This window comes from Canis lupus, chromosome 31 (assembly GCF_048164855.1).
Source record: "Canis lupus baileyi chromosome 31, mCanLup2.hap1, whole genome shotgun sequence".
In the NCBI taxonomy this organism is placed as follows: domain Eukaryota; kingdom Metazoa; phylum Chordata; class Mammalia; order Carnivora; family Canidae; genus Canis; species Canis lupus.
The window spans coordinates 29048402-29060013 of NC_132868.1; the positions used below are offsets into that span (position 1 = coordinate 29048402).

Sequence of the window (11612 nt, forward strand, 5' to 3'; positions counted from 1 at the left end):
AATGATTGAGAACAATATTTTAGAACATGTAACACTAGGAAAACAACCAGAAAGGAGGATTGAAGCAAACTGTTCCTTATAATAAATACTTTAAGTAAATAAAATATTCTATTGTGATTCAGGCATCTATTTGCATTAAAATACATTAAAATATCATTCAATATTATGCATACTGTTTATTCTTAGGGTTTATATATGTATCTATATTTCCTTCCTATATGTTTATATCACTTACTAATTACATTGGGATCTCATGTAATAGGTATATCTATTCCCATTATATCTTTCTTCCAGCCTCAAATATGTGGATGTTTTCTTGGCTTTGTACCATTTTAATTTTTTTGGCAATTGCTGGTATGGACACAGTAGCAAAGACCACACCACATACCAAATTTACGAAGAAATCTGAGGGGAAAGAGATGCCAAAGGGTTTCAAGCCATCCAGTGGCCCAGCTCCAGAAGAAGAGGAGATTCCTTTCACAGAAGCAGCTGAAAAAGCAGAACCGACCCCCAGGCCCCCAGCCCTAGAGTCGGCCTTCCCCTTTGAAAACTTCACTCTTGATGCGGCCGATTTCTTTTTGAACTGCTGTGATTGCTGTTCTTCTGTACCAGGGCAGAAAGGAGACCCCGGAGAGACTGGAAAGACAGGTACTTGCAAATACCCAAAGCCATATTTGTTACCTGGATGTCCTTGGAGTTGAAAGGTAGATGGGAAGCAGAACTGCCTGCAGGGGTTCTACGTGGTCCTGCAAATGGTGACAGGCCTGGGTGGAACACGGTGACAAATGCAAATGGGTGCTATGTTGCCCATTAGCCGCATATGTGGCTATTAACAAAAATAAACCTAAGGTTTAATATTAAGTATTCAGTTCCAAAAAAAAAAAAAAAAAAAAAAAAAAGAATTCAGTTCCTCAGTCATACTAGCCACATTTCAAACGCTCAATAGCTACATGTGGCCAATGACTCCAGTACTGGGCTGTACAGATATAAGTCCTTTCATCATTTTTTTTTTTTTAAAGCACTTCCATCATTACAGAAAGTTCTACTAGAAAGTGCTGGTTAGAGCAGAAACGGGGCTACCAACCCCAGCCCTGGCACGCGGTTCTTCAAATTACACATTTCCTACCAATATGGTTTTTTCATCAGCGGCTGATGTAAAAAGGGTAAAGGAAAATCCTGCTGTCTAGGTAGAAGGTGTGTGGACTGATGGGTTTCTGGAGTGCTATTTGTAGTTTGGATTAGAAATGGCATGTCTGTGAGGTGGAGAATAAGGGGCAGGGTTCAGTTTGCTCTTCATTGAAATTCCAAGGCAACACTGTGTCCTTGCCCCACAATTTTCTCCATTGAACATCATGGTTACATATTTCAATATTCCAGATACCTTTAATACATACATTACTCATACACTGAGTTTTACTGTAATACATTTCAGCTTTTACATGTCATATAGCAGAGAATTCAGGTAAAATTGAGATCAGAATGTCAATTTCAAATTTGCTATCCCCTGGGGAAAAAAATGACTGTATGGATATATTTGTTGTGTCTTGCTTGGAGAACTTAAAGTTATAAAATCAGGAATTGTGCATCCTCGTTAAGCTTTTCATTCATTTCATCTTATAATAGGAAACTTTTGGGAAATGTGATCAATATTCATGCAGAGCTGGAATTAAAGGGTACAGTTGCTGGGCAGTGGTCAGGGCATGAAGATTACTGGGTTGCTAAAACATTATTGGAAATGCAATGATACTGAGAAAATTACATTTACCAGAATTTCTCTTAGTATCATATCTGGCTGGTGAGCTGCTTGGGGGTGAAGACCCCCAAGGGCATGGTCAAGTAAACACAGCTGGTTGCTAAATTGTCTTCTAAGGCCATGGGTCTGTCCCATCAGAGCTTTTGTTTTACCCAGTGATGGATTAACCGGGCTGTTCTCAGAGCTCAGTCTCTTCTGTAAATACATAGGACAGATATTTTGGAGATTTTGGAGATGTGCCAAATTCTTTGCCTGCCTGGAGTGCTTGTATGTTTTAGTCTGGCTGGTTCTGTACAGAGCGGAGTGTTTAAGAGCTCAGAATGTCTTATCTTGTCTCTCACCATCCTGAAACTTGGGGAAGCTTCATTACCTACATTTCAGTTTTCAGAGTAGTAAAATGAGATAAGAATAATACCAACTTCATGGGGTCATCAAGAGATGGAATGAGGTAATGTGTGTGTGTGTGTGTGTGTGTGTGTGTGTGTGTGTAGGCTCAGTGTGGTACCTGGGATAGGATAAATGCTCAAAAAATGATGTTTCTTTTTCCAGTTAGCTGTAGTAGGAGTCTTTTCCTAGCTTGGGAAATTCTCAGCCTTATAGGGTCTTGTTTCTGAGATTCATAGACATTTGTTCTAGCTTTTCCAGTGTTTCAGAAGTACTGTTTTGTTAAGCAATCAGAGATCCAGCAGAAGAGGGACATTAATCAAACTGGAAAATGAAAAAGAACCTACTCAAATACGACTATTTTAATTTTTCTTCGTTATCTTTCAGTTCTTGGACGCATGAACACACACACACATACACACACATAAACACATTGCATACCTGATTTTACATTATCCACTGTAATGCAGATAGTAAAGGTAGACTTTAAAAGTCACAAGCCTAATTTTATAGTTTATGAATGAAAATGTCTTAAAGTGTACAGATATAGCTAATAGCTAGCAAAGGAAAGATTCCACCTGAAATTTTATCTCCAACTTCTCTCATTTAGTTCAGTTATAATTATAGTTACCTACTATGTGCTAAGAACCATGAAGCACTTTATGCTGTTCCTAATCTTTACACAAACTGTTAAAAAATCATTACATTTCAATGGATGACTTAATCACATTTCCAAGAGTTTTAGTAACTCTAGAGGTAATACCACCTGGAAGTGTAAAACATGGAGTCAGATCTGGGTGCACCATCAAGCCCCAGCTCTTCCCATTATGTCCAGCCTTACAGTATTTATACTAATTTCTCCTACATGTATGTGTCACTTAGATGGATGGGGTAGCCTTCCTGCCTCTGTGTCCTCTCATGCAGTTTCCATGTGCTCCCTGTGCTAACCTGGACACTGCTCTTTATTATTTCCCTCAATAGTATAACCATACTGGGCATTTAGGGCTCATGAGGAAGGGAGGCATTGCACAGTGGACCGCAACTGGCCATCTTACTTGCTGCTAGCGACACTGCTCATTCCTTCTCCATTCCTTTAATCTCTGCTCTCCTTTCTTTTCTAGAATGTAATTACCACCTTTGGTTATTTGAGTTTGCTTTTAGCTTTAACCTCCACCGCAAGCACTTTCTTCCAAATAATGTAGTGTTTTTTTTTTCAAAGAAAAATTCTGTTGAATATAATTTTCTCCATTCCATCAACTCCAGTTACAAAAATTAAGATGAAGTTAAGATGAAATATTACTATTTCATTGAGTTCACTTATCTTTATGGTTAACTTCCAAAGAACCTGCCTATAAATTACTCCAATCAGGAGTAAGACAGGATACCCTTGAAGTCTGAGCTGTGCACCATCTGACCCTCGCCTGCCTCTCAGCCTCCTTCATCCTATTACGAGCTCCACCCACTGTACTCTTCTTTCAGTTTCTTAAAAACACTGTGGTTTTTTTCCACACTTGTTTTTCCTGAAATACTCATTTATGGGTGTTTTGTTTTGTTTTTTTCCTCAGAAAATCATAATTTGTTTATTGGGTCTTAGCTTAATGCCATTTTCTCAGGGATGTCTCTGCTGATCCCGTAAATTAGGTTCTTTTATCACAATCTGTAATAGGACCTGCCTATTTTTCTTCACATCACTAACTACAATGTGATAACTTCTATGTATTTTTGTGGTTATTGTTCAATGCATCTTTCTTGGGCTCTCAGCTCCCTGAGAAAAAGGATGGCTGGGATGTTGATGGCTAATGCCGAACACTTGGCAAGGGTGCTGGTGTCTAGGAGCCTCAGCAATAGTTCCTGAAGAATTACATAAGTGAGTAAATGGGAAAAGTGCTACGTATTGTAGTTTTACTTCCAATTTGAAAGTGTGGTCCACATGAGGTTAAGAGCTAGATAATCATTTTGTTCTTGTTGTTCGATATTGCACTGCTTCCCCAAATCATTTGATTGCTGCCATGAATCCAGTGACAAGTACTAATGGGCTCAATTTATCTATTCAGGTAGTACAAAATTACAAATCAGATGAAAATATTGTCTTGAGAATTATGTAGTAGTCTATTCTTACCCAGATTTTATTATTAGGACACTGACAGTCATTGGTCTCAATAAAATGAGTGCCTAAAATTTTTTTTTCCAGAACTAATGCATTTCAAAAGAGATTTTTTTTTTATCCTGATGGTTTTTAAATCTCATTTCCAGGTCTTAAGGGAGAGGCTGGTGATATGGGGATCCCAGGGCCACCAGGAGTTGTTGGACCCCAAGGTCCAAAAGGCCAGAAAGGAGAGAAGGGTAGGTAGTTATATTGATTTCATGTCAAAACTCAAGATGTATTCTGCATCCTTTTTCAGTAGAGCAACTTGCTAAGTAAATACCATATTCTTGCAGGTGGAACAATTTTTTAAAAAGATTATTTATTTATTTGAGAGAGAGAGAGAGAAAGTGCAAGCATGAGCACGAGCAGAGGGAGGTGCAGAGGGAGAGGAAGAAGCAGCCTCCCACTGAGCAGGGGGGTGGACATGGGGCTGGATCCCAGGACCTCTGAGATCATGACCAGAGTCAAAGACAGATGTTTAACTGACTGAGCCACCCGGGCACCCCATAGGTGGAATAATTTTTAAAAATACAAAAATTTGGTAAAGCATGTTGTAAGTTATAGTTGATATAAAAATGTTAACTTTATAAATAGCCCATTGAAAATTTTTACACTTTCCCAGTAACATTTCTTTCTCTCCATCCCCCTCCCTCTGCACATACAGAGGCTCTTCTGCCTCTTTTCTCTCCCTCCCTAGCCACATAGTTGACCTAGTGACTGGAAGCCATTGGGCATCCTTTCCTACATACTCCTGAGTGAGCTCTTCCTTATGATACATATTAGTTTTGTGTTAGATAGAACGAACTAGAGTAGACAATCCTATAGAATATTCTATTTAGATGAATAGCATCCCTGCTTAGGAGACTATGACATGTTCTTTGGCTTGGTCAAATCTGAGCAATGTCTATGGTGGAAAGAGAACTGAATTAAAATGAAAGAAATTGGGATCCCTGGGTGGCTCAGCGGTTTAGCACCACCTGGAATCCCAGGATTGATCCCACGTCGGGCTCCCTGTGTGGAGCTTGCTTCTCCCTCTGCCTGTGTCTCTGCCTCTCTCTGTGTGTCTCTCATGAATAAATAAATAAAATCTTTTAAAAAAATAAAATGAAAGAAATTGAGCTTGTAACAATGACCTTGGACCAGTCACTTCACCTCATCTGGAAATCAAGGGGGAATAGACTAGATATGTATTTATACCCTACTTGCTATCAAAGAAGATTTGTCGTTGTATGTACTTTCATAGATCTTTTCTGGCTCAGAAATTCTATAACTCTATAGATGTATCAACCAGGATGGTGTCCTGCCCTGGGAAATCCCTGGTTCACTAAGTGCTTTGAGACATTGAGGGAAGGTTACAGATTCACTGGGACATTTAGAAATTCCTCAGTGAATACTGCCAGCCTGTAGAAATACCATCTATCCATCAAGTTAAATGTTTTAGCCTCAGTGTCACATGTCAAAAGACCTAATATCATCTATACATCACCCTCCACATGGCTCAGGAACTGTCTAGCTCATTTCTGGTAGAACATTCAGTGAAGTAATTACTCAAAAAAGATGCTAAGGTGAGAGAACTACTTCACACTTGTCAGTTATGCGATTTTCATTCTCGGAAACATTTAATCCTTTTGTGGCTGAATTATGTTAGCAGAAAACCCTGTGAAATACAGATGAGTGATGAACCTCCCCAGTGATTCATACATTTCGGAAGCTAGACTTCTGGAAGTAGAAGAAAAAACAGGGAAGTATCATAAGATAAGTTTCTTAAGAATATGCTTTGATTAAGGATCAAAAGTAGAAATTCATTCAGCCAGTCTCTATAGAGTGGCAAATCTACTTTCCTTTTACTTCCAGACTTCGCTTGGACTCTTGGTTAAGATTGAAAGTTAAAAAAATAAAGGAGTTGGCTGACTGCATTCCAGTTAACCACAACCTGATTAAGTACATTCAGTGCAAGCAGTTAAATTCCTTAAATGAACTTGAGAACCAGAGTAATTGTGCAGTGATGGTTGGCATATGAATATTGACAAGGATGGGGAATAGAATTGGTCCCTCACTTCTAATCAGAGTTGGGTTCTCTCCTAAGGGATCCTAACATTTTCCTGATGGCCTATGGGTTAATTTTCAAATTGTAAATTTCATGTAGAATGGTAATGGGAGGGGGTTAGCTACTTAGAAAACTGCTGAGCAGCTTATGGTAGAATTTTTCTAATTGGTCTTGTGAAACATGGGATAGCCTTTTCTCATGACTTGTAATTTGACTTAGAATTTCTTTTTCCCAGCAAAAATAAATAAAAAAATTAGTTATGTCATAAAACATGTGGTTGACAAATTGATGTCAACCAATGTTATATGCAGACATGTTTGATTCTATACAAATTTGTAAACTTTCATACCTCAGTTTCTTCTGTGATAAACAATGATGATAAAAGTATCTTCTCTAGAGATGCCTGGGTGGCTCAGCAGTTGAGCATATGCCTTAAGCTCAGGATATGATCACAGAGTTCCAGGATCGAGTCCCACATCAGGTTCCCCGCAGGGAGCCTGCATTTCCCTCTGCCTAGGTCTCTATCTCTTTCTCTGTGTCTCTCATGAGTGAATGAATGAATGAATGAATGAATAAATAAATCTTAAAAAAAATTACCCGCTCTACTTTTCTTGAAGGGAGATGCTATAAACTTTTGGAAGTGAAAAATATTCCAATTTATAAAATGTGCTCTGTTATATGAGCCTCCCTGTTATACAAGAGGCTGTATTAATATCAAATAAGAATTAATTTTGAATTTAAAAGGATGAATTAAATTAAAAAAATTATGTTAAGAGCTTAGAAAGTTACCTGGTCAAAGGAAATCCTCAATAAGAGGTATTATTGGGACGCCTGGGTGGCTCAGTGGTTGAGTGTCTGCCTTTGGCTCAGGGCGTGATCCTGGCGTCCTGGGATCGAGTCCCACACTGGGCTCCCTGAGTGGAGCCTGCTTCTCCCTCTGCCTGTGTCTCTGCCTCTCTCTCTCTTTGTCTCTCATGAATAAATAAAGAGAATCTTAAAAAAAAAAAAAAGAGTTAGGTATTACTATTACTATTATTAATTATAGTTAAAATGAATTTAGTGTGGGTATAATTTAGTGGGATGGAACTTTAGCTAGGCCCAATATGGAAATCCAGTTTATGGTACTACGGTGAATATCTAAAAACCTGCATCTTTATTTTCTTTTTCAAATGTGAATTCTCACGATTCTACGATTTGTCCAAAGTGTGTATAAAAATTTTTCCAAAAAAAAAAAGAAGAAAATTGGCTTCTCATTCATGCTCTATGTCAAGGACTTTATATTTATGTCTATATCTATATTTATACTTACTGTCTTGGAAAGGTTTTTGGTATGATTAGTTTTAGCTAACTGCAGAATGTCATACTCTGTGTTTAAACTTATATGGTGGTGATGCTCTTTTTTAGGCACTGTGGGAACTATAAAGAAGGGGGCATTTTCAGCGTCATTCAGAATTCATGAGAGGAAAAACACAAAAACATACATAAATAACACAAGGCAAAACGTCATGAATTTCATGAGAGATTTGAAGAACTATGGGACTGTGGGAGGGGAGAGCTGAATTCTGTTTGAAGAGATTGGCACTATTCCCAAATCTCATTTAAATGGTTTACATCGATTGGAACACAATATTCCTAACAAGGCTCAATATATTCTCTTTCCATGTTGTTTTACCTTTTTGCATTTTGGTAAAGGAAGCACTGGAATGTGACGTGGTTGCAAAATGGATTTTAGTTATATCATAACTAATACGGTCGGAAGGAAGCTAATCTTGGTATCATTTCAGGACTGAAGGGAGAACGTGGGGATCAAGGAACAAGTGGAGTTCCAGGATACCCAGGGAAACCTGGAGAACCAGGTAGAGAATAAACTGTATCTGTCAGGTACGGTCATGTCTGCAGCATAGTCCATAATTTCCTTCCTGTTTGTGCTTAGAGTCATGTGAGAGGTAAGAGGGGGGTAAGAGGGAGACATGAATTGCTCTTACTTATTCTCATAATTCAGTGTACTGATTGCTGGAGTGTAACAATCACTGGTCTGGTAGTTTGGGGGCTAGATACAATCATCTGAGCTCCTGTCCTCAGTCTAGATGACTTTGGGGGGAAAAGATCCCCGAATCTTTCTGGGTTTCAGTTTCTTTGTGGGTAAGATTTTGGATTTGGGGGGGCAGGGATATTTAGGAGAATGTGTGTGTGGGGGGCTAAATGCAAAGTGTACAGATCCTTACAGATTATTTTACTTTTCTGTTGCAGGTGGCCTTGGACCTAAGGGGGAGAGGGGAAACATCGGACTGGCGGGAGAGAAAGGACAAAAAGGGTCCAAGGGGGACACATGTGCAAATGGTACCCAAGGAGATAAAGGAGACCAGGGCGCTGTGGGCTCCCCAGGCTTGAAGGGAGAGCCTGGGGCCAAGGGGGAGAAGGGTGACTGTGGAGAGTCGGGGGAGATGGGAGGAAAGGGAGAGAAAGGCCAGGAGGGTCTCAAAGGAGAAAAAGGTAGCAAAGGAGATCCTGGAATGGAGGGCAAAGGTGGCCCAGCTGGCCTGCCTGGGGCCCCAGGTGATCCAGGCAAGAAGGGAGAAAAGGGAGAGTTAGGACCCCCTGGTCTCGTGGGACCCATGGGGCCAAAAGGTGAGGTTGGGAGCAAGGGGGGCCGAGGATCTGTTGGCAAGAAGGGCTCTCGGGGTCTCCGGGGCTCCAAGGGCGAGGTGGCCAGAGTCGTGCGGGCAGCTTTCAGCGCTGCCTTATCAAAGCCTTTCCCGCCTCCCAACATCCCCATCAAATTCGACAAGGTTCTCTATAATGACCCGGGGAATTACAGCCCTGTCACTGGCATATTTAACTGCAGTATTCCTGGGGCCTATGTTTTTTCTTATCATGTCACTGTGAGGGGCCGCCCCGCTCGCATCAGCCTGGTGGCCTGGAAGAAGAAGAGGTTCAAGTCCAGAGAAACGCTCTCTGGTCATGAAATAGACCAGGCCTCTCTCCTCATCATCCTGAAATTAAGTGCAGGGGACCAAGTCTGGTTGGAAGTGTCAAAAGATTGGAATGGGTTATATGTCAGTCCTGAGGATGACAGCATTTTTACTGGGTTCCTTTTGTACCCAGAGGAAGATTCTGGAATTTCACCATAAACTTGGTGCCTTGAACAGTTGTAGTTTGGCTTCAGTGGAATAAGTCAGGCAATGTAAGGTAGCATGATTAAAAAAGAATAACTCGTTATTTTTTTTTCATGGATATAAAAATAATGCAGAAAAAATGATATCACCCAGAGTCAATTACTATGCCTGTTTTAAGACATCACCTTTTCTTAAAAATTAAAAAAAAAAAATTTTATCAAACAAGAGAGGGAGAACAGAAGGGGCAGAAGAAGAGGCAGAGAGAAAGAATCTTAATTAGGCTCCACACTCAGTGCAGAGCTCTAGATGAGGCTGGATCTCATGACCCTGAGATCATGACCAGAGCTAAAATCAAGAGTCAGATGCTTAACCAACTGAGCATCCAGGTGCCCCTTCAGACATCACCTTTTTAGAAGAATATATTTATATGTATTTGAAAACACATGTCTATTAACTTTGTAGCTAGCTTTTCTTCCATTGAGCATTCTAATGGCATTTTTCATGCCATTTAGATAATATCTGTATATGGAAACTATGATTGACATCTGTAATTAATAAATATATTCTTACTAAATATCTTCTATATCTCATATAAATGTGTGCAACTCTTTTCTGTGTGGGTATGAGTCTAACAAGTGACACATGATGGGCTGGTATCTCTCAAAAGTTTAGAAACTGTCAGGATTGCCTTCCAACAAAATGGAACTATTCCCATGCTTATTTAATTCAGGGAAAATACACAAAAAGAATACGGAGGACTAAACTATCTTTAAGATGAATCAGTGTAAAGCTTTGGCCATAAAAAAAACCTGGTATTAGATGGACTTGTGTGTTGGGTAAAAAGTAAAAAGAAAGTTGATTAAAAAAAAAAGAAAAAAGAAGACAGTTGATAAAGATATTGCTCAGTCATAACAAAGATCCAGCCATTCATCAAATTATTATACTTAGAAGAACTAAATGTCCCCCAAAGATTCAAGAGTAAAATTAAATCACTATTGATCTAAATTTCCAGTCTTCCTTTCTTCATGGAAGAACATTTAATTTGGATAAATTCTTTGGCTTCATTATTATCATGTCTATAATAATTAATTCTGGTTATTCAGTGAACAGGTGGGTATTTGGGAATTCACTTGCAATGTGAATATTTAATAATTATGAATATGTAATAATTTAGCAGCTTCATTTTTCAAAGGAACTAATTTATTGACTCCAGATTGAATTTGGTTCAATGAAGGCATATAGTTACATAGATTCGCAAACCTTAGTGAGTTAAATGGGAAGTGGATGATGATCTTGCCCTGCTAGACAAATAAACTTTGAAAAACGTGATTTCCTTTTAGATTTATAAATCCATTTAAACTATGCTCTATCTTCTTGCTTTAATGTGTATTTTTATGTTGAAAGTGAAAGGAAAAGCTGTAGTTATTATGACTGACACTTCAACATCAAATATGACTGCATTGCTATTGCGTGTGTCTGGCTGGTCCATTAATGGGAGGGTGATATTTGGATGAGTAGTGAAAGGAAGATGTTAATTCATGAATTGCCATAATTGTTTAATATTTCCAGCTGCCAAGCATACAACTGTTGCAAACACCAGGTAATTCATGAGTACCTGAAGAATGATGAACTGAAACACAATGAGAGCAAGGAAATGGATGCTCAGTACAACTGAGACAAAATCTTGGGAAGTCGATAAATTAAGCTGTACTTCTCTTAATTAAGCACATTCATTGCTCAAACGCTCCTCACACCCCAAAACAGTCCACGGCAGTACAACCCATTAGTGTTGATGGCATTGGGAGACTGTCACCTTTTATTTGATGCACAATAGGCCAGAGGTGTGGAGAAGAGTTTCCCCAGGGCCTGCAAGTGGTAGTAATAGGAATACATATTGAAGACTGAGGGCTGTTCTGTCCTAGAATTGAACCTTGATCTCTAATCAAGGTGCCTTGGGTACTATTGTAAATTTACATGTTGTGTGTCTTTTCTTTCATGCAGACTCTTCTAAAGCATGGGGCCCGGGGCAGGGGCCATTTTTGCTTGGATCTAAAGGCAGTATTCCCCATTTCTGTCCTTGTCTCCTTCAATCAAAGCAATCCTGTTAAAAAAAAAAAAAAGTTGGATCATCTTACTTCTTTACTCACACCCTCTTGAGGGTCCTGT

The 11612-nt window shown here is 39.3% G+C and overlaps 1 protein-coding gene across 1 annotated transcript; it reads left to right on the forward strand.

Moving 5' to 3' along the window:
- Positions 1-297: 297 nt before the first annotated feature.
- Positions 298-9983, forward strand: OTOL1 (otolin 1). Its single transcript, XM_072808151.1, has 4 exons — positions 298-648; positions 4391-4480; positions 8115-8186; positions 8581-9983. The coding sequence occupies exons 1-4, from the start codon at positions 303-305 to the stop codon at positions 9459-9461; spliced, it is 1389 nt and encodes a 462-aa protein (XP_072664252.1). The 5' UTR covers positions 298-302; the 3' UTR covers positions 9462-9983.
- The last annotated feature ends 1629 nt before the right edge of the window (positions 9984-11612 follow it).